Source organism: Notothenia rossii (genome assembly GCF_949606895.1).
Source record: "Notothenia rossii genome assembly, chromosome: 9".
NCBI lineage: Eukaryota > Metazoa > Chordata > Actinopteri > Perciformes > Nototheniidae > Notothenia > Notothenia rossii.
Window position 1 is genome coordinate 42692808 of NC_136907.1, and position 23721 is coordinate 42716528.

The 23721-nt window shown below is 42.9% G+C and overlaps 1 protein-coding gene across 1 annotated transcript in view; it reads left to right on the top strand.

Annotated features, from left to right (window-relative positions):
- The window catches only part of tgs1 (trimethylguanosine synthase 1), a 39154-nt gene that overhangs the window by 8354 nt on the left and 7079 nt on the right, over nt 1-23721 (top strand). The window contains exons 9-12 of the mRNA XM_079652401.1: nt 1577-1733; nt 19599-19950; nt 21262-21417; nt 23552-23698. Of these exons, the coding sequence (XP_079508527.1) occupies nt 1577-1733; nt 19599-19950; nt 21262-21417; nt 23552-23698 (812 nt within the window). The remainder of the gene's footprint in view (nt 1-1576; nt 1734-19598; nt 19951-21261; nt 21418-23551; nt 23699-23721) is intronic.

The window sequence follows — 23721 nt, forward strand, 5'->3', positions numbered from 1 at the left end:
CAGTACTACACCCCTGATCGTTTCACCACGGAGGAAAGCAGCAGCAAGTCGACTGGAGTTAAAGAGAGTGGGGCCTAGAAGTTATCCTTCTGCGCTGCATTGCGTGCATGGCTTCCTTCTGCAGGTAACGGGGAGACACGCTCTGGCGGCGGTCTCGTTCAGGATCCGAAAATACAATTTAAATATTTTGCACACTTATTCCACTTATTCCCAGCGTGCCAATGGTGGCATGCGTGCCTAGGGTTGCCGACCCCTGGGCTAGATTAATAGTGAAGCACTTGATGCTCTTAGCTCCAGGAGGGCTTGATTTGATATCCAGCGGTGTATTCTATATGTTAAGCACGCAATTTAAACACATTTCTTGTAAATATATACTTTGTTGAAGACGTGCAGGGCTGATACTTAAGATTGTTGGCCTATGTGCCGAGGCTTGGAGAGCTCCGGCCCAATGTAACCCCTGGTTGCAGCGTTACCACTATGGGATGCTGCTGTACGTATATAATCACTTCTCTTATTATCTGCTTTGTGATGATGTTCAGGGCCCAGGAGTTCGAAACTTTGAATCCCTATTTGATCAGATCAGATTTGGATTTTGGGGAGTTCAAAACCAAAAAACAGGATTAGGATCACTTTGATATCCGATCAGATCAGGAAATCCAATCCAAGCTTTAATCTGGATCGAATCTTCAAAATGGGTAGTTCAAACCAACAACACAGGATTGGGATCAGTTTGATCCCAACAAACTGGATTATCCTGATCCCACTAGAGGGGTGGATTTCCAGTGGATTACCAGAGCAAAATGTACTGTACAATTTATTTTAAAATATGTTTCAATTGAAATAAGATGGCAACGTTTGTTAACTGAAATAATACACCATTTTTAGCCTTCATGGGAAATCAATTTTATTTTTCGGTCACGTTTGTGGTGGCCTATTTTGTTTTCAACCAAATGTTGATGACATAAATGTTTATGCTCATAAAAGTATCAAAACAAAGATTGTCAATCACAAATGTAATTTAGATTAAAGAAATAATATCTTCAACAAAAATAATGTCCATTAATTTGTCATCACCTTTCAAAAGTAATTGCCGACAACTGATGTCTCTGCAATGTGGTCTCTTGTCTTCCTTGTATTATTTTTCATGTCCACTAGATGGCGAACGGTAGGATTATAGCACTGATATTCAGGATCTAGTCATCTTGAAAAATCGTAATCTGGATCAGGCTGATCCTATCCTGAATTGCTTTGAACTCCAGAGACAAAATTTGGCCGACTTGTCTGATCCTGGATCACAAAAAATGGGATTTCAAAATCTGATCGGATCTGATTGAGATTAAAAGTTTTGAACTCCTGGGCCCTGATGATTTCCTTATTTCAGTGGCGAATAGAGATAATACAAATCTGTTTACTAACAATGTTGTCTTTAATGTTGTAGTTAACTTTGAGGAACAGATTCTGCCTGGTATTATGTCTTTGCAGACTACTTCTGATTTAGATGACTGCCACTCAGTTTGATATGTTGACCTGATGGAGCAGCTGCTCATGTCTCTGTCTGTGTTTCTGTGTGTCCCAGGTTCCAAAGCGTGTTGAGCTTCAGAGGCGGCGCTGCTCAGAAGCGTCCGAGGCAGTGGCTAAATAAAGGAGCAGTCCGCAGCGTCAACAAACACACAAGGTTCTCTGAGGCGGGGGGGGACCACACACCGCCACAGAACAGAACAGCCCTCCACAAGGTACCTGAAGCTGCAGGTCTCTGAGAACACATTCCTGTGTTTGAAGTGCATCATTACCAATGTACTCTAGCTAAGTGACGTGATGATGAACAAATGCGAAACTGAAGTAAATGGTTACAAAAAAGGATCACCCCACTAAAACTGTATACTCACTAGTTTGCTGTTGCTGCACTGAAACAGGCACAACCTGATATATTCTGTATAGGTGAAAAAGTGTCTACCCTTTTTACCCCAAAAAATACAAATTAGATTTTTAGGACAAAATGTCACTTAATTGAAATTGTATCAACAAATTCAAAGTTGGCTTTGTATGAAGAGCTGTCCAAAAATTATAGATGTGCTCGGAAATACGTTGAACAAATATTTATTTAATTAAAATTATCTTTTGGTTACAACTTGCACAAAGTAATTTATCAGAATAATCACAGCTGGCACCAGTGTGTGTGGCATGCCGTCTGTCTCTGCGAGCGTTGTGTGTGATTGTGCTGTTTTTGTCACTTTTTGCTCTAAATGTCAACTCTCAACTAGTATACGATTGCCAAACACTTCTGGATCTTCGTTTTTCGGCATTAAATCCTGTGAATTTGGATCGTGGCCATAAAACGCTCCCCCCGTTCTTATTGGGAGTACCAGCTTACCTGTGCCGCACCCCGGCTCCAACTCCCCGCCGTAAATGCCACCGCCGCCGCGGAGTTCTTAAACGGTGTTCTTAAATGGTGTTCTTAAACGGTGTTATCCATGAGCCTATGTCTAACCCCTAGTTTCCACCGGGTCCGTCTGCGTCGCGTTACGGCTGCGCCGCGGCGTCCGCGAGGATCGTGGCCACTCTAGTCAATGGGTGCTATTCCACCAGACGCGCCGCGTTACCGCTCAGAAGCGTCTCGCCGCTGGGCTCCGCTCGAAATAGGATTGAAGTCTATTTTTCGACGCGACGCAGCCGTAAGGTAATGTCGGGCAGGAAGGAAGTGGAACATTCAGAGCATATTCAGTACAAGATCCTCCTGATGACGTACAAAGCCCTCCATAACCTGGCCCCATCCTACCTGACTGACCTCCTCCACAGACACACTCCCACTCGCTCCCTCTGCTCTGCCACTGCCAACCTCCTGTCCCTCCCCACCCGGACCAACCTCAAGTCTTGGGGCGACAGAGCCTTCTCCGTTGCTGCACCCACCCTCTGGAACTCACTACCCCAATCCATCAGAGATTCTTCCTCCCTCACAGCCTTCAAAACATCACTCAAAACCCACCTGTTCAACACTGCATTCAACCACTGACCACCTCCCTCCCCCCCTATTTTCTGTTTTGTTTATCTCTTTTTGTATTTCTTTGTCTTTTTTTTTTGTTGTCTTTTCTTAATTCTCTGTCAAAGCGTCTTTGAGTTTCATGAAAAGCGCTATAAAAGTCCCATGTATTATAATTATATATATATATATATATATATACACACACACACACTATTTTTGCAGACCCTATCCCACCGTAGTCTTTCAAGTAGGAGGAGAAATGCCAGCGTTCTCCTCCGGTTTACAGGCACTGTAAATATATATAGAATAATTATGATGATGAATGCATTTTTTTACCACTAAAATACAGCAACAAATCTTTGATTAATGTCGTTTATAACTGGGATATTACAATTATTATTAACTTTGTCTGTACAAAGTAGTCTGTCCAGGAAATATGCCCAAATCAGACGGACCCGGTGAAAACTAGGGGTAACACTACAGAGAAGCTGAGCTTATGGTTTCACTGCACATGTAAAGCTGCTATGGACACTGTCGCTCCATTTAAAAACAAGGCAACCCAAAACTAAATCCGAGCCTTGGCTAAATGCCACGACTCGGGCTGCTCGACGTGAATGCCGTAGAGCTGAAAGAAGATGGAATAAGGACAAACTACAAATCTCTTTTTCTGACATCATTCTTTTAAACTGTCACAAACCTTGTGTACTGTCACAAACCTTGTGTACTGTTTCAGACAATAGATTCAGTTCTTAATGCCCCTCAGACTACCTGTGTGGAGACCTCCCCTGCAATATGTGAACATTTTCTTCAATTTTTTATTAATAAAGTCACTTCAACTAGGACTCAAATCACTGCTCCATCAAACAACACCTCTGTCTCTGCCCCCTGCTTTGCTTTTTTTGACCGTTTTGAGCATATGACTCTGCCCTCTGTGCAGGAGATTGTCTCCAAAATAAAGCCCTCTGGTTCTGCAATCGAACCTGTCCCTCCTCGATTTTTTAAAGAGGTATTCCACACTGTAGGACCTTTTTGTTCTTATCGTTTTTAACAGCAGCACAGGGGTTGTTCCGGGAAAATTGGAAACATGCAGTTGTACAACCACTTATTAGGAAACCTAGTCTGGATCCCACAGTTCTTGCAAACTTTAGGACCATTTCCAAATTGCCTTTTATGTCCAAAATCCTAGAGAAGATTGTATACAGTCAACTTCTCGCTTTTCCTTTTCCAATCTGGTTTTAAAACCTTGCACAGCACGGAATCAGCTGTTTTAATTGTTTTTTATGATATCCTTTTAGCAACAGACTCAGGTGACTGCATTATCCTTTTACTCCTTGATCTAACAGACGCTTTTGACACAGTGGACCATGAGATCTTGATAGCTCGTTTGGAGCAGTGGGTGGGCATTAGGGGCAAAGCGCTCGAATGGTTTAGGTCGTATCTGACTGGTAGGACTTTCTGCGTCAGCCTTGGGGACTCTGAGTCCTCGTCTGCTCCTCTCCTTTGTGGGGTTCAAAAGGGCTCAGTGTTAGGCCCCCTGTTATTCTCCCTGTATTTTCTCCCTCTTGGGTCCATTCTTAGGAACCACAGTATCGCTTTCCATTGCTATGCAGACGATTGCCAAATATATTTGCCACTTAAAAAGAACGACTCATATTCAGTTAAACCACTGTTAAACTGCCTTGAAGACATTAAAGGTCCCATGTCATGCTTTTCCGGTTATTACCCGTCCCCTTGTGCAGGGCTCTCAACTAACTTTTTTCACCATCCTCCCGGAACCGTCCCGAAATACAATCTAAGCCGTCCCAAAATTAATGTGGACCGTCCCGAATTTAAAATATTAGTTTTTCTAAATTATCATTAGTAAAAATCATTCAAAGTGACCTTTAACATAAATAAAACATCATACAAATCATTAGATGATAATTCATCAACCTTTTTATTTGAGTAAATCAGTCAATCACATAAACAAAGGCCAAATATATTTAAACAAACACACAAACGAGAAAATTACTCTAATATTGAATCAAATCAAGTCCCATCCAATTAACAAAAAAATCCAACACTCTGTCCTGAAGACAGAACCCAGAGTAACCACTAACCAGGATGACAGTCTGTAACACAGTCAGGAGACCTTTTCAAACTGCCCCGCCCCCTCGCACACAGACCGGAGAGAGAGATCTCGTCTGGATTGGAAAGCTCGAAAATACATCATAGACGCATGTTGTAGTCTTATTGCATTTTAGAAACGGAGTTGGCTAAACTAAAACTGCGATATAATGTTTATGTAGCAATACTACATATGACATATATTTTTTAAATGTCTCCAGTACCGATAACAAGTCAGATAACGTTGGAGCTAACGTTACCACTGTCTTTAATAATTCCGGCCCGGGCGGAGCCCGTTTAATACCGGGGCTCGGTACCCATCCATAAATGGGGAGAGGCGCAGCATATTGCCAAGGACTAAATACGATGGAGGGTTCTCATCTTAGCCTTATTACCCATAGTAGGGGATGAAGAGGAAGGAGTAAGTAAATAAAGAGGCCGGCGCTCCAGGGTCTGGTTCTGCTGTGCGTTTTTGTGATGTAATGGTAAAACATTTCAGAATTCCTCCACGGGATACCATTGTCATTTCACATCACTCAACCCGCGAAATACACACTCAGTACATAGCTAGACCTGCGAATTTGCGGGCCAGGAATTTGCGGGCACAGCCAGCTGTGCGACTGGCTAACAGCCAGCGGCACAGCTGTAGCTACGTTGTGTGTGTGTGTGTGTGTGTGTGTGTGTGTGTGTGTGTGTGTGTGTGTGTGTGTGTGTGTGTGTGTGTGTGTGTGTGTGTGTGTGTGTGTGTGTGTGTGTGTGTGTGTGTGTGTGTGTGTGTGTGTGTGTGTGTGTGTGTGTGTGTGTGTGTGTGTGTGTGTGTGTGTGTGTGTGTGTGTGTGTGTGTGTGTGTGTGTGTGTTTCACGGGTTGCTAAATGTTTTGTGCGTGTGTTTATGTTGACAAGGAGGTTTAATAACTGTGTGCTACACAAAACGTGCAGTCGGTTTCATTTTTAATCGCCGTTTGTAGTTTAGCAGGGTATTTTATTTTAACTCTCGTCCCAAATTCGTCCCCAAATTATTTTTTATCCTCCCCGACACTATTTTTTTCGGCCCCGGGACGACGGGACGTCCTTAAGCTTTTTTCTGCATGTAAACGGTCTGCAGAGTCACAAACCCTCAAAGTACACCCTGTAGGGAGTAAAACTCTAAGTGTATTCACACCTTATAGTCCGCTTCTCTGGTGCGCACCAGACCACAGTTTGCTACATTGTTTCATTTTTCAGAAGGTTCGGTTTGCGTTACCACGGGCAAAACTCAAACGGACTATAAACTTTAAACACAAGTCATGTGCTCGGAAATGCTGTTCAACCATTGGTCAGACATTAAGGGGGAAAAAACGCAAATCCCGGCAATTTCTACCGGAGGCTCCGCCATGGAGCATCGGCACTTTCGGCAGGTTATTCTCATGCTGCTGTTAATCTGGAGATCAACAGACACTAGCGGCCCGCGCATATGATTATATAATCAGACAACGTCCTTAAAACACATTATAACACACATAATGAGAGACGTTCTGCAGTAAGGAGGGGCGTTTCACCGACGACAGGTGTTCTTAATTTTATGTAGTTGACGGAGCATTTTTACTTTACACGACACTGTTCAACACTTCATTCTGCTTCACTCTTTAACTAAAGACCGCGGATGTCTTGAAAGACTCTTTCGCTAAAGATTTTGAAGACATCCACGTTCTTGTGACACGTAAATACTACGCTTCCTATGTTTTGGTACGGACTGCGTTCACACCAGCAATGAACCGCTCCAGACAGAAACAGGAAATGCCGTAACTGTATGTAACAACGGTTTCCAATCAGCATCTCTTAGACAAAAAGTTTAAATTAATAACTCAAATAAAACTCCTAACATCTTTCATTGTGTTTCAAAGCTCTTTTAGTTTTAAACCTGATGTTTATAAGCTTCTTAGTTTTTGCAACGGTCTGTAAATATACACAACTTTATAATAAAATGCACACATTTACCTTTTTCTAGACTAAACACAGGTATGATCCTAAGTTAAAACATATGAGGTTATCATGAGGTTGTTAACATCGCAGTTTATCAGTGGATATTTGCTGGAACTACTTGTTAACAGCTTGATAGCAGCGGACACACACAGCGCGACTCCGGTCAGGTAGAGACCGGTCTCAAGTCAGCACCGCTGCAGACTCGCTATTTGAGGGCTTGATAGCCCACTCCCCCTCCACACCGCTCCACACTCGTAGGCGGACCCTCCGCGTCTACGCGCAAACGGAGGGGTAGGGTGTAGGGGGCGGTTTGGGAATGGGCCATCGTCACTGCTCAGAGAAGTGCACTTCTCCCAGACCACATTGATCAGATTATATTCCTGAACAAAAATCTGAAGACAATGTAGATGCAGTTATGTAGAGAGGAGCCTTTCTGTTTAGTGTTTTTGACTTAAATGTTACTCCTTTTGGACTTGAATTATTGGCAGGTAAATTTTACATTAAATGTTGTTCTTAGTGACTTGAATTATTGGCTACCTCATATTCTGTGTTAAGCTAAACATGCTGTAAAAGAATCTGTTCAGAACAGGCCACCTGCTGCACCTTTTTATTCTCCATTGTGATACTGCACTTTATGTACTTACGTTTCAAAGGCTTGTAAGCTACAGTTGGCACTGTTTCAATAAATGAAACGCATTTTCTCACCACATGTTTTGAGTCATTTTGTCCAGCATTTGCAAGCTGTAGACTCTCTGTCTAGTCAGAGCCATATATTGTATAATTGATGCTTTCAGTTTTCAGTTGATTTAATTCAATCCAAGTCAATGGAACACTCACAAGATGTCACCAAAATCACACTGTCCCTTTAAAATCTTTCAGAAAATGATGTAAGTGTATCGAATTATATCGAATCGTATCGAATCGTATCGTTGTCTGAATATCGTGATATATATCGTATCGTGAGCTCAATATCGTGTATCGTATCGTATCGTGAGATTAGTGTATCGTTACAGCCCTACATGCCAGGCCTGTAGATGGTGCTGTTCTCACAGAATCAGCCCATGCAAAGACAGTGTTAAATTGAGCGAAATGAGGAATGGCTAAAATGCATGATCTGTTTGGTATTTTGAAAAATAAAAAGTATAAATATGCCTTATATAGGTATGGTCCTACACTATGTTATTCAAATATATCATGATAGGTCCACTTTAAGAGGTCTCGAACTGCGTTCACACAGACCCAAATGAACCGCACCAAGCGGCTCAACGCACCAGGGTTCGATTCAACCGGACTATACAAGGCTGGTGTGAACGCACCCTTGAAAAGACTTCCCCAAAACGCCTCGTTGGAGATTTCTCATTTTCCAATGTTTTCTTCCTGGGTATCGCGACGTAGGGATACCCAGTAGCCACGCCCAGAGCTATGGCCGCACCCTCTGCCAGCCTTTCACGAGACAAAGCTTCCCAAACCTTTCAGCGATTCATGCCGGATATGTACAGCGTAGGGCACTGAAGAACGATACTGTTCCTACTTTGTTTGGGAGCGGGAGATTCGGGTACACAACCATTGTTGTTTGTGTATTTATGAGGTTTAAAACAAACAAGGTATCTACTACGACTGTTTGAATGGGAAAACGTTTTTCGGGCTACTACATTGGGATCGCGGAGAAATGCTCTCCGCAGAACCATTCTCACAGCGTTATAATAAACCTTTTTCTTACTCAATATCAAGCCACACTTATTGTTTTTACTTCGGCTGTGAGTGTTTGTGTGTGCTCAGGATAAGTTTCGGTTCTTCTCCTGTATCGCCGAGACGCCAACACGGAAAGCCTTTCTGCTCCTGCAGCAGCTCATACAGCTGCGAGGGGCTGCGAGCAGCAACGAGCCTCTCAGCCAATCAGAGCACAGTGGGCTCACAGGGAGGGGGGTCAGGAGCTCTAACAACCCGTTTAGGACAGAGAGTGAATACACATACTTTACAGAGATGCTGTATGAGAAACCAATGTGAGTTTGGAAAATTGCACAATATAAATCTATTTTAGTGGACCTCAACAATGGAATTATGATGTGTAGAAATGGCCATGACATGGGACCTTTACATCCTGGATGTCATGCAACTTTTTTTTTATTAAATGGCGACAAAACCGAAGTGATGGGTTTTGGTGCCCCTCGGACCACTCCTATAGACCTAGGATCCTTGGGCCACTCCACCAGGCCTACCATCACGAATCTTGGGTTAAAGATGGACCCTGAACTCAAGCTGGAAAGCCAGATCAAGGCAGTAGTTAAAAACAGCTTCTTCCGCCTCAGGCAGCTAGTCAAAATAAAGCCTTTTTTAAATAGTGACCTCTTTGAAACGGTAATCCATGCCTTCGTCACCTCCCGCTTGGATTATTGTAATGCACTATATATGGGGATAAGTGCGTCCTCCCTTGCTCGCCTGCAGATGGTGCAAAATGCAGCAGCACGGCTCCTAACTGGCACACGCAAACACAAGCACATTTCCCCCATTTTATCTTCACTCCACTGGCTGCCCGTTCATTCGAGGATTCATTTTAAAACTCTTTTATTTACTTTTAAAGCCCTCAATGGCCCGCCCTACCTCTCTGAGCTGTTACACAGCTACACGCCTACTCGCACTCAGCTGATCAGTTGCTCCTGAGGGTGCCAAAAACGAAGTCTAAGCGCAGAGGGGACCGTGCTTTCTCTGCTGCCGCCCCTAAACTGTGGAACGACCTGCCCTTATTAATCAGACAGGCTCCCACACTGTCTGTTTTTAAATCCCATCTTAAAACCCACCTCTTCTCCTTAGCATTCGTAAACAAGTAGATTGTTGCTTTTTTTGCTTTCAGTGATCTATTGTTTTTATTATATGGCTGCTTTTGTTGTTGTTATTGTTACGTTTATTCTGGTTTGTTTTGTGTTTGTATCTTTTATTTTAAATGTATTTATTTTATGTTTCGTGAGCTGAGCTGTGTGATTTTATATTTTATATATCTCTCTGTAGTACAGCACTTTGGTCTTGAGCTTTTAAAGTGCTATATAAATAAAGTTGGATTGGATTGGACAGCTATCAAAAGTGGCGGTCAACTAAAATACAGACATACACACATCACACACATCCATGTGACCCAACTAAAACAACACACTGCAATCACACAATAATACATAATAATATTTAAAACACTAACCAATACCAAACATAAACCATGATAAACCACAGTGTAACACTCATGGATCCTGCTGAAAAATGTCTTTATTTTGAACCAACTTTATTGTCATTGTGGATACTCTTAAAATCTGAGAATCATACAGATAATATGAAGGCCACTGTCTCTTAAATGGTTGGTATTTCTGGTTGATCAAACATCCTGATACTCTTTAAAATAGATTAATATATATATATATGTAGAAAAAATTATCAGTTTAAATTGATAGTGGTGGGGCCTCGAAAAAGCAGATGGTTTAGGTGAGAATACAATATTTACCTCAAATGTATTGAATAAACAACATTGCACATTTGCAATGTGTATATCTAGCCTTTACATGAGTTTCCAAAATCCATAATTTGCTTTCATATCGAAAATAACACTATTTTGTGTGATGCAGCCTTCTTACAGTGCAGACGCTTTTCTTGGTTGCTCTTTACTCTGCTTACTTTTTATGCTGTTTTTCTATTTTTCTTTTCTGAAAACTTCGAGCAGCGGCTCCTGGACATTAACCTATCACTGGGACAGTTATTCTTCGTAAATAGACAGAGGGTTTCAGCCATATTTCAATATTTTTACGACGACCTCAGTCTTACAGTCAGGGCTCTCGACTAACTTTTTTCACCATCCTCCCGGAACCGTCCCGAAATACAATCTAAGCCGTCCCGAAATTAATATGGACCGTCCCGAATTTAAAATATTAGTCTTTCTACTACTTATCATAAGTTAAAATCATTCAAAGTGACCTTTAACCTAAATAAAACATCATACAAATCATTAGATGATAATTCATCAACCTTTTTATTTGAGTAAATCAGTCAATCACATGACACAGGCCAAATATATTTAAACAAACACACAAACGAGAAAATTACTAATATTGAATCAAATCAAGTCCCATCCAATTGACAAAAAAAATCCAACACTCTGTTCTGAAGACAGAACCCAGAGTAACCACTAACCAGGAGGACAGTCTGTAACACAGTCAGGAGACCTTTACAAACTGCCCCGCCCCCTCGCACACAGACGGGAGAGAGAGATCTCGTCTGGATTGGAAAGCTCGAAAATACATCATAGACGCATGTTGTAGTCTTATTGCATATTAGAAACGGAGTTGGATAAACTAAAACTGCGATATAATGTTTATGTAGCAATACTACATATGACATATATTTTTTAAATGTCTCCAGTACCGATAAAAAGTCAGATAACGTCGGAGCTTAACGTTACCATTGTCTTTAATAATTCCGGCCCGGGCGGAGCCCGTTTAATACCGGGGCTCGGTACCCATCCATACATGGGGAGAGGCGCAGCATATTGCTAAGGACTAAATACGATGGAGGGTTCTCATCTCAGCCTTATTACCCATAGGGGATGAAGTGGAGTAAGTAAATAAAGAGGCCGGCGCTCCAGGGTCTGGTTCTGCTGTGCGTTTTTGTGATGTAACGGTAAAACATTTCAGAATTCCTCCACGGGATACCATTGTCATTTTACATCACTCAACCCGCGAAATACACACACTCGGTACATAGCCTACTGTAGATAGACCCACGAATTTGCGGGCCAGGAATTCGCGGGCACAGCCAGCTGTGCGGCTGGCTGACAGCACATGGGCACAGCTTGTGTGTGTGTGTGTGTGTGTGTGTGTGTGTGTGTGTGTGTGTGTGTGTTTCGCAGGTTGCTAAATGTTTTGTGTGTTTATGTTGACAAGGAGGTTTAATAATTGTGTGCTACACACAACGTGCAGTCGATTTCATTGTCATCGCCGTTTGTATTAGAGTTAGCAGGGTATTTTTATTTTAACTTTCGTCCCAAAATTATTTTTTATCCTCCCTGAGACTATTTTTTTCGGCCCCGGGACGACGGGACGTCGGGACGTCCTTAAGCTCGAGCCCTGCTTACAGTAGCGTGGCCTAGCAACAGCTAAAGCCTGGTACTGCATGCTATTTAGCTTAAGCTAGTTGCAGCAAAATGCCTCCGTTCTCTACAGATGACTTCCACAAACTTCTACAGAAGACGGCTGTGTTGGAAATAAAAATGCAACGGTTGGAAGTTAACGTGGACGTGAATGGACTAGGTTGGAATGACACCACTTTACCAGTGTTGTAAAAGAATGGACAAAGGCATGCTAACTCAAAGCTAGTTAGCAGCTACAAGGATTCCAAGGAACAGGAGGGCTGTGTACCGGGTAATAAATCTACAAGTGGTAATCCTCCCTCGAACTCTCTGGGTGCAAGGCCGAAGAGTAAATCATTTCCATGGGATTTGGGAGGACGAAAAACAGCCAGAGCCCAGCGCTCTGAAATCTGTGATGCGACCGGCTGGCCTGCATTGTTATCACCCAGGAAGAGCGCCTCTTCAACCCCTGTTCCTACTAGGAAACAGCCGTGGACAGCTGCTACAGGGAGAACTACAAACAATCTTCCTAAACCACAGAGTGTGCCAATCCAGAACAGATACGCTCCTCTGACCGAGAACCGGAGATCTCTTTCTGATGACCTGGATAACCTGTCCTCCTCACACAGCAGGGTAAGGACCAATAGCTACTCCAAAAGTAAAAGGCTAGAGGGAAAGCTAACGACTGGGCCTGAAACTTTGATTATGGGTGACTCTGCTGTAAGAGATATAAAAAGTCTGTGTAGTAAGAACAACACCAAAGTACTCTGTTTTTCCAAGGATATGGTCTCTGACTTGGCTGAGAAGATCCTGCATATTGGGGCTGAACATCCGACTGTGAAGAATGTGGTATTGCATATTGGAACAAATGATGTTGTGAAACAACAGTCAGAAGTACTGAAAAAAGACTTTAAATGTTTGTTGGAAATTGTCAGCTCTCTAAATGCAGAGGTGTTCATCAGTGGCCCTCTACCGCCAGTCAGAAGAGGAGTGGAGAGATTCAGCAGATTGTTTGCACTGAACACCTGGCTTTCAACTGCCTGTACTGACCATTCTGTCAATTTTATTGACAACTTTGACTTTTTCTGGGACCGCAGACATCTTTTTAAGGCAAATGGAGTTTACAAGTCAGGAGTGAAATTGTTTATCTCCAACGTATTCAACTGCCTACGTCATCAATCTGTTCCCTCTGCCAAGGACAAGCAACAAGAGGAATCAAAACAAGAGAAAGACACAACACATCGCTCAGAAAACCTTGAAAATCTATCACTGCACCCGCCTGAGGAATGTCTTGATTATGAGAAACAAATGGAGGAGTCTTCACCGCCCTTCACCCCCCCTATCACCTCTGAGGATACTCTTCCTTCACCCCACAGCTCTCTCTACTCTCCGTTCACCCTTTCACCCTCGCCCACCCTCCTGAAGATCGCTGAACACACAAAGGAGATACAGAGGGTTGGCACTGATTCCTTCCTGGAGTTCAAAGACCAAACTAAGGCTATACGCAGGGTTGGCAGCATGTCCTTTACCCCCGCTCCTCAACGACGCCCACCAAAATCACCGCAGAGACGAGCACCATCACCCCGTCTCCATCACCGTGCCTACGTCAACCACCTCCCCTCCCTTCAAGAAAGCATCTGCAGTCTCCGAAGCCTGATAAGGATGTGTGTGTACAAAACGCAACAATCTCTTACTGATATGTGCTGGGTCCAGGCTCAAGGGCGTATGGCACTCTCAACTCTTTCCAGGACATGCCGGGGCCCTGCCTGCCTGTAGCTTTGCCGATATCTGTGTTGATAGGTAATAGATGAAGTGCGGTGAATCAGCTTAGAAAGAGGAAGTGCTCAAACGTTTGTGTGAGTTTATCAAATTTAGCAGTGATTCCATGTCGGCCACAGCTTGTCACAAAAAGTCTTACTAATAGTGTATCCAACAAACTTAAACTAGCTTTATTAAATGTCAGGTCTTTGGCAGGTAAAACATTTTTAATCAATGATTTTATCACTGAGCACAATCTCGATTTTATGTTTTTAACGGAAACTTGGTTTGAACAAAATAACAGTGCAGCTGTTCTTATCGAATCAACACCTCCCAACTTTAGTTTTATGAGTCAGGAAAGAATGCATAAGAAGGGAGGTGAAGTTGCTATTTTTTACAATGATTCCCTTCAATGCAGGAAGACATCTTATGGGAACTTTGCTTCTTTTGAATATGTGGCCCTTCAGCTGAAGTGCTCCTCTCGAGCTCTGTTCCTAAATATCTATAGACCACCCAAATACTGTGCAAGCTTTTTTGATGACTTTACTGAACTGCTGTCTATAGTGTGTATTGACTTTGACCGTCTAGTCCAGGGGTCGGCAACCCCTGGCAGGCGTGCCAGCATTGGCACGCGGCACCGTAACCAGTGGCACACTAGGAATAAGTGTGCAAAAATATTTAAATTGTATTTTCGGATCCTGAACGAGACCGCCGCCAGAGCGCGTCTCCCCGTTACCTGCAGAAGGAATCCATGCACGCAACGCAGCCCCGCTCTCTTTATCTCCAGGTGACTTTCTGCCGCTTTCCTCCGTGGTGCAGTGCTAATCGTTTCACCACAGAGAAAAGCACTTCACTAATTACAGTACCCATAAGGAGCTGTACAAATGCCGCAGTTTTTGCGTGGCTGTGTATTTAGTTGAAAGCCCAGTGGCGATCTGCTCATCTCTCATCGAAATAATATGCTACAAAGGGGCGGACTGGCCACCTGTCTGTTGAACTTTCCTGTCGGCTCCCAGACCGTAGTCGAGAAGGGCAGAAGCAACAAGCTTCAGGTTCAATAACCCACTTTAGCTTAAATGACTGGAGAGAGGCGAGCTCTTCTTGGGAGGCCGTTGCATTTATTTAGCTGTTCTTCTGTTTCACAAAATACATCACAGACCTCTGTTTTTCTGCTTCCTCGTTTCACTTCCAGAAACACGTTCCCTCACTGTTGCTCTACCATCCACAAACACACATGCACAAGCCGCACCCCTCTCTCTCTCTCTCTCTCTCTCTCTCTCTCTCTTAAAGGGACAGAGATCTCATCTAACTCTGACTCCTAATATCATAACATGTGTGCTCTGGAGAATCACAGAACGGACGATCGGCCTTATTATTATGCCGTTTAAACCAATTATTTAAATGTTTTTGTTAAATTCGGCAACATGTAAGTTGCGCTGACAGGTCCACACACTGCTTCCCCGCAGCGAGGCTCCCCCGCCCTCCTGCTGATAGTTGACGAGCGTCAAGCTCCTCAACACCCCCCCCCCCCCCCCCCGTTGATAATTCTCGATCGTCGGCACGCTGATAACATTTTTTTTTTTAAAATGGCACGTCATATCAAAAAGGTTGCCGACCCCTGGTCTAGTCATTGTTGGTGCTTTTAACATCCATGTTGACAACCCCCAGGACAGAGGGGCTAAAGAACTGTTTTGTGTTCTTGATAACTATGGACTGACTCAGCATGTGACGGAGCCCACGCACTATAAGGGGCACACTTTGGACTTAATTATCTCAAAGGGTCTGAATATCTCTAAGGTTGTGGTGACTGATGTTGCACTCTCTGGCCATTCCTGTGTTTTCTTTGAGAGCTCTATTTCTGTTCACAAAAATGTTCAAAAAGAGGTAACCACAAAGCGATATTTAACTGAAAATACTAGGGAAACGTTTACTCAGAATTTTTCTTCCACACTTGCCCCTGCTAAAATCTCAGTAAATGAGCTAGTAGATCATTTTAATTCAAAAATTAAGAATGTTATAGATGCCATTGCTCCAACTAAGGTAAAGGAAGTGACTGGGAAGAAAATATCTCCATGGAGAAAGGCCATGACCGTGAGAGCAGAAAAAAGAGAGTGTCGAAAAGCTGAACGTAGGTGGCGAAAAACAAATCTCCAGGTTCACTTTGAAATCTATAAAGAGAGACTTGGCCTTTATAATTTGGAATTGAAAAACGCACGACAGTCTTTCTTCTCTGCCATCATTACCAAAAACAAAAACAACGCACGTGCCTTGTTTGCTACCGTCGACAGACTAACTAACCCCCCAGTGTCAGTAGCCTCTGAATTGCTATCCACCAGGGTGTGCAATGATTTTGCCTCCTTATTCACTGACAAAATTCAGAAAATCAGACAAGCAGTCAGTGTCTCTGCATCAGGTACAGCAAATGTGTTGTCCCTATGTCCACCTAATATCAATTCAAACACCATGACACAATTCCATCAGATTAATGATAAAAACCTAGAGGACATTATTCAACTTCTGAAATCCTCCTCCTGCTGCCTTGATATTATTCCAACAGGATTTTTCAAAGATGTTTTTTGTTGCATGGCCTCAGATCTATTTCATATAGTAAACAAATCTCTTCACTCAGATATTTTTCCACAGGCCCTGAAAACTGCAGTCATTAAACCGCTCTTAAAAAAGAATAATCTAGACCAGCGGTTTTCAAAGTGTGAGGCGCGACTCCCCTGGGGGGCGCCAGAGAGCTTCAGGGGAGGCGCAGCGTGAGACACAAAAGAACGAGAAAAAGACGAGTAAAGTGACACTTGCCCACTTGTGGCTGTCTGTGGACAGTGAGTTCCCCCACCTCGCCAAAAAGGCTGTAAAAGTGCTCATTCCCTTCCCCTCCACCTACCTGTGTGAGTGCAGGTTTTCCGCATTGACTTTGATCAAGAGCAAGTACCGGTCAAGGCTGCAGCCAAAGGATGATCTGCGTTTATTCCTGTGTGCATCAAAGACGCAGACTCATTGTTCCCACTAAAGTAGGAGTGAGTGTAATAAGGAGGCAAAGTTGACGCTCAGTTTGTTGCCGGGAGCATATAAGGATTTATCCACCATGTTGAAAATGTAAAAAAATATATGTCTTGAGAACACGGCGTGCGGAAATATACGGGTCGTGCTGCAGCTAGATGTGCCTATCCTCTGTAAGAAGGTGTAGGCGACTGACATGCAAGGAAGAACGGCTGTCCACAGGCTGTTCCAACTTTAACAACTGTATTAACTTCCAGGGTAGTGAATTGAACATGCAATTGTAATTGGGTGTGTGGTATATTTTCATGCACGGACACGCATGTTCCACAACACACAAACTGAACAACACTCAATTTTTCGATCGCTACCAGCGTCCTTGCGATCTTGTTATAATATATAAGTGCACGTTACTGATGCAATATGGTTGAGACCATTCGGGCTTATTCTAGAGGGGTGCAAGGAATAGTCCAAGTAGTGGGGGAGTTTTATACAATATGTTTAAAACATACAAATAAAAAGGTTTAAAAAAGTTATTGTTCAATGTTTTAAGGAGGTGACGCTACTTGGTCAATCAAATCGGTGCAGTCAGCACGATATATTCAAACACACACACAGAGACGAGACAAGAGGAGAGAAACAGTCGGAGTAATTTCAAATGGCGGAAGGTAGACAGCGAAAACAGAGCATTTAATTACATTTTCTCTTACTGGACCTCTTTGAAATGCAATTGAATACCCCTGCATTATAGCAACAACAACAATAATAATAATAATAATAATAATAATAACAGCAATAATAATTGGGAGGGGGGGCGCGGCTGCTCTATGTTCTCTGAGGGGAGGCTCACCTACCCACACTTTGAAAACCCCTGATCTAGACGCTTCAGTAATGAACAATTACAGGCCCATATCAAACCTGCCATTTCAAGGTAAAATCATTGAAAAAGTAGTTTTTCAACAGTTGAGTAATTTCTTGCATTTAAATAACTGTTTCGATGTGTTCCAGTCAGGCTTTCGTCCAAACCAGAGCACTGAGACTGCTCTTGTAAAGGTCTTCAATGACATCCACTTAAACACAGACAGTGGCAGAACTTCAGTGTTAGTATTATTAGATCTCAGTGCTGCGTTTGACACTGTTGACCACAACATATTACTCGACCGACTAGAAAACTGGATGGGACTTTCTGTAACAGTTCTAAATTGGTTTGAATCCTACTTAAAGGACAGAAAAAAACTTTGTTTCTATAGGTAAATACACATCTGAGTTGACAAATATGACATGTGGGGTACCTCAAGGCTCCATCTTGGGGCCTCTTCTCTTTAACATCTACATGCTACCACTGGCTCAGATAATGAAAAACAACAAAATAAGTTACCATAGCTATGCGGATGACACATACATTTACGTAACAATTTCACCAGGAGACTATGCTCCAATTCAAACACTGAGTAAGTGCATTGAACAAATCAATGACTGGATGTGTCAGAACTTTCTCCAATTAAACAAAGATAAAACTGAGGTAATGGTTTTTGGAGCCAAGGCAGAACGTTTAAAAGTTAGCGCTGAGCTTCAGTCTGCAATGCTCAAAACAACAGATAAAGCCAGAAATCTAGGTGTAGTCATGGACTCTCACGTGAGTTTCAACAGTCACATTAAAACAGTTACTAAATCAGCCTACTATCACCTAAAGAATATATCTAGGATTAAAAGACTGATGTCACAGCAGGATTTGGAAAAACGTGTCCATGCTTTTATCTTCAGTAGACTTGACTATTGTAATGGTGTCTTCACAGGTCTCAATAAAAAATCTATAAGAAAGCTGCAGCTAATTCAGAACGCCGCTGCTTGAGTCCTCACTAACACTAAGAAAGTGGATCACATCACTCCTGTTCTGAAGTCTTTACACTGGCTTCCTGTATGTCAAAGAATAGATTTCAAAATACTGCTGCTGGTTTATAAAGCTTTGAATGGTTTAGGCCCAAAATACATTTCTGACCTCCTGCTAAATTATGAACCATCCAGATCTCTCAGGTCTTCAGGGACGGGTCAGCTTTCTGTCCCCAGAGTCAGAACTAAACATGGAGAAGCAGCGTTCAGTTGTTATGCTCCAAATATCTGGAACAAACTCCCAGAAACCTGCTGGTCCGCTGCAACTCTTACTACTTTTAAATCCAGGCTGAAGAGTTTTCTTTTTGTCGCTGCGTTTAATTGAACTATTCACATCTTAAACTGCAGTGTAACTTTTATCCATGTATTTTTTCTTTTAATGTTTATTTTATTATCTTTTCTTTTTAATGACTGATTTTAAATGCCATTTTCTTAATGTCTTTCATTTTTTGTAAAGCACTTTGAATTGCCTTGGGTTGAAAGGTGCTATATAAATAAACTTGCCTTGCCTTGCGTTTTGTGAAATGAAGCATGTGTTTATTTCTTGACAGATAATCATTGCACTGGGGTTTTAAAGCTACAAACAAAATATTTAAAACTGCATTACATTACATTACAACCACATTAGAGAATTTAAATCACATCCTGCTCAAGTTGAAATGCAGAAGAAAAGGAAGGTTAAATATGGGTAGTCAATGTCAGTCCGAAATTAAATTTTGCTTCTGTTTTTATTATTTATCAATTTCAATGTTACATAGAAGACTAATTAAATGAAGACTGTTTTTTTCACAGGTGAAAAACTTCCTTGAAAAGAACTGGAAAGAGACTCAGGTGACTCCATGTGATCAAGGCGAGACGGGAGGAGGGAGCACACGGGAAGCAAGAGCTGAGGGAGGAGACAAGGAGGCTGAGGAAGGAGATAAGGAAGCTGAGAAAGGAGATAAGGAGGCTGAGGAAGGAGATAAAGAGGCTGAAGAAGAAAAGGAAGAAGGTAGTTTAGATTTGATGTCCAGTTTGGATGCAGAGAAAACCCTCACCTGTGGGACTGTAGAGAGTGAGAGGGAGGAGGAGCAGCCCGATAAATCCTTAACATGTCTGGAAATCCCTGATCGTCTCATGGCTGATGCTCCTGGAGGCAACACTGGTGAGCGAAACATCAGATGAGTCCAATACAGGGACGTGCACAGGTACGGGCTAATGTTGCCCGGGCAACGGCCCGTTTGCCATTTTTGTCTGACCTGCCCCTCTGGAGAGAGCGAGAGTTTTTTTTGTCTTCTACTGTGGCCGAATCAACATGATAAGCCCACAATTAGTATTGTAGCATCTCACTGCGATAAAAACACAACTTGTCAGTGTTGTCATCTGCCCCCAGTCACGTGACTTTGTTTACAATCTGAGAGCTTGAAGCAAAGGAAAGCCCTCCGAGTCCGGCCTCATACGGCTATGGTGATCACACCAAAATGCCTGCCTGGCGTTAGAGTATAGGGGACAAACCAGGGCACTTCACTTCCTCTTGACACCGTCGGTTATTTACAAAAAACACACCTAAATATACTTGTTATTGTGCTTTTGTCTTTCTGTGTCTTTTCATCTGTAAACTCCCTCAACGGGGCCGCTCACTCTCTTTTCTTAATTGCCTTAATTGCCTTCTCCCGGGTGAATAGTTCAATGTCCCGCTTTATTGTAGGATTTCTGCCATGTCTCCACTTTAGTTTGACCATCTCTGTTATGAAGTTATGGAATTCTAAATACGTAAGTAATTAAATACCTCACTGTTACTGCGCTCATAAAGAATGATAAGAATAATGCGTATTGAACTGGTTTAATTAATTAGTGAGTTTATTTAAGGTAATTTGTTAGAAGCCCCAATTTATCAGTAGCCTATGTCTGCCCAGCAGTTACAATGGTCAAACTACATTAAAACAGAATTGTCCCTATTTTTCTTTAATAGTTACTAACATCAGATATTTTAATGAGACATGGACCGCAAAACAAAACATTTGCCTGAATAATGAATTTAGCAGTTGGTCATGAAAGTCAATGAGTGTCATTTGCAATGACAGTGTTGTTTTTTTATTACATTACATTACATGTCATTTGTTAGACGCTTTTATCAAAAGAGACTTACATACTCAATACTGTGGACAATCCCCAGAGGAGCAATTTGGGGTGAAGTGTCTTGCCCAGGGACACAACGACATGCTGACTGCAGTGGGACTCAAATTTGCTACCCCCTGGTTCGAAGTCCAGCACACTACCCACTGAGCCACAGCCACCCCATTTTATTGTATGAACCTTTTACATTAAAAACAAGGGGGAGGCCCTTTTTCCAGTTTAGAGCAATAGCCCCTCCAAATGTCTGTGCACGTCCCTGGTCCATAGCATACGATTTAGGTTTTCTGGTGAAAAATGTTGTAGTCTTATAATGAGCCTGTATGTATGAATGAGTGTTTAGAGTCGGCAGTGAGAAACAAGAAGAATAGGAAGAGACAGCGAGGCAGGAAGCAGCCGATGCCGGCAGAGATGGCCGCCGAGCCGCAGCTGGCCAAATACTGGGCCCAGCGCTACAGACTGTTCTCTCGCTTCGACGAGGGCATCCGGCTGGACCGAGGTCAGTTCACTCTGCACTCACTGATTAGTCGTTTGTGGTAAAACAGTAATCTAAGTATATTCCCTCACATAATAACATGTCATGTAAGAAATGAAGTTTTATATATTAACGGTAGAGGTGTAACGGTTCACAGAATTCACGGTTCGGTACGTAACTCGGTTTGGGGGTCAGGGTTCGGTACGGGTTCGGTACAACAAGAAAAAGCAAAACAAATCCCAAATGCATAATTCCAGGTTTGTTGTTATTCATTTTTGAACAGTAGTGCAAGTTTCAGTTTAAAAATAAGGAACTCTAACATTTTGAATAATTAACTGTATTACACAGTTAAAAACAAACCACAAACAGTACCACACACACTCAGATGACCATATTATCTATAATGGCCGATGTCAAACAAAAAGGTTCAATAAGCTGTAAAACTAAAAAGAATGTCTTGGAAAATATTACAAAATAAATAAGCTGTTGAACTGCTGTTGTCTTTTTGCCGAGCTCCGGTGATTGGCAAATCTGGGTGATGCCTTCTGATATGATTTACCATGTTTGGCGTGTGTTACCATTAGCATACCGCACCGCTGTCGAACAACGCAGGCACACCGTCCTCGTTCGATCCACCACTGTTATTGTGGTCCACAGGGACACCAAAATGTTCCCACACAGCTGATTTAAAAGAAGCAGGTGGGTCTTCTAGTTCCTGTGTGTTATCTGAGTGCCACAGTGACGCATCCTAAAACCCGGAAGTAAGTTAGCATTTACCCACAACCGTCCTCTCCACCTTTGTTTTTTAGCCATTCTTTTGCCTGTCCTCAGTTTCACTCGTAGAGTGTGATTTCACTTAATATAATGGCAATTTTATGATTCCAATGTCCTATATCCTTTAACATTACTTCACAGGAGGGCTGGAGAGTGATCCAGACGCAGACACAAACAGATTATTACCCGGCCCTTTGCTGCAGTTTAGAATGATGTTTTATTTAGCATTTTACATACCAAGGTTTAATTATGCCGTGTCAAAGGTTGTGGTATGAGCATCTGCCGGGCTAGTGGAATTGGTATAGAGTGCCACAGTGTCCTAGAACCCGAAAGTAAACTCCTTCCGGTTCCTTCGACAAAAACCAATGGGATTTCTCCATAGGTTTTGGAAAATAGCTGGAAATAAGGTCTGTGGTTGAGACACATTTAAGAGACGGATCACATTTTGTTCTACGACATTAAATCCATCAGCAGTGACCCCACTGGTGATTTTTGAAGAGTTTACGTGTCTGAAAAACGATGGTTGTTAACATGTGGGTGAAAAGGACTACAGAAGTTGTCGAGGCCGTTTTACGTCATTACACCGAACACGTAAACACTCCCGCCAAATTGGATTTTCCCTGTGTTCCGCTTGAAAGCAAGTACCTGCCTCCTGCAAACTGTTAAAACAAACGCTTCAACTTGTACAATTTTGAATCTGTAGTTTTGAATATGGATCTCAAGTTCGCGTGACGTTGAAGCAGCCATCCCTCCACGACCTGCACGCCTCCAGAACCCTGAGGCGGGCAGGGAAGATAGTGGCCGACCCCTTCCACCCTGGACACAAACTGTTCCCCTCTGGCAGGAGGCTGCGCTCCATCAGGACCAAAAACTCTCTCCACCTGAACAGTTTCTTCCCCTCCGCTACCCGCCTCTTAAACAAGGCCCGGCCCCCCCACTGACACTTTACCTCAGCCACAATGTAGTCTCTATATGCATTACATTAATGCACATGTTCATACTGCAGCATCCCATAATCCCCTCTGTTTCAGCCCTGTTTCAAAAGTGCTGATTCTGTGTCTGTAGCTTTAAATGCAAATCAGCTGCTGCTGGTCACGCCCCTCTGAGGAGTGATTTCAAACACAATGGTGCTCTAGGAGGAGATTCAGGTGATAAGGTGGGGGTGGGGGGGGGGGGGTTACCTTGGTTCGTTATTCGCTAATGTTTACACAAGCCAAAAAACATTGTTACATCACAAAGTGGCCGAAATCTGATCAGAAACGGTCAAAATCTCTCAACACAGAGGGGATACATATTTATGTATAAAGACATGTAAAGAGGATTACAGAATAAGGACCTACACAGCGGCTGCATTAGATCAGTGACATGTGGGGGTGTGTTTCAGAGGGCTGGTTCTCTGTGACCCCGGAGAGGATCGCCGAACACATCGCCCTCCGGGTGGAGCACAGCTTCCCCGACTCTCAGCTGATCATAGACGCCTTCTGTGGAGTGGGAGGAAACGCCATCCAGTTCGCCCTCGCTGGAAAGAGAGGTGGGTGTGTGTGTGTTTGGTGA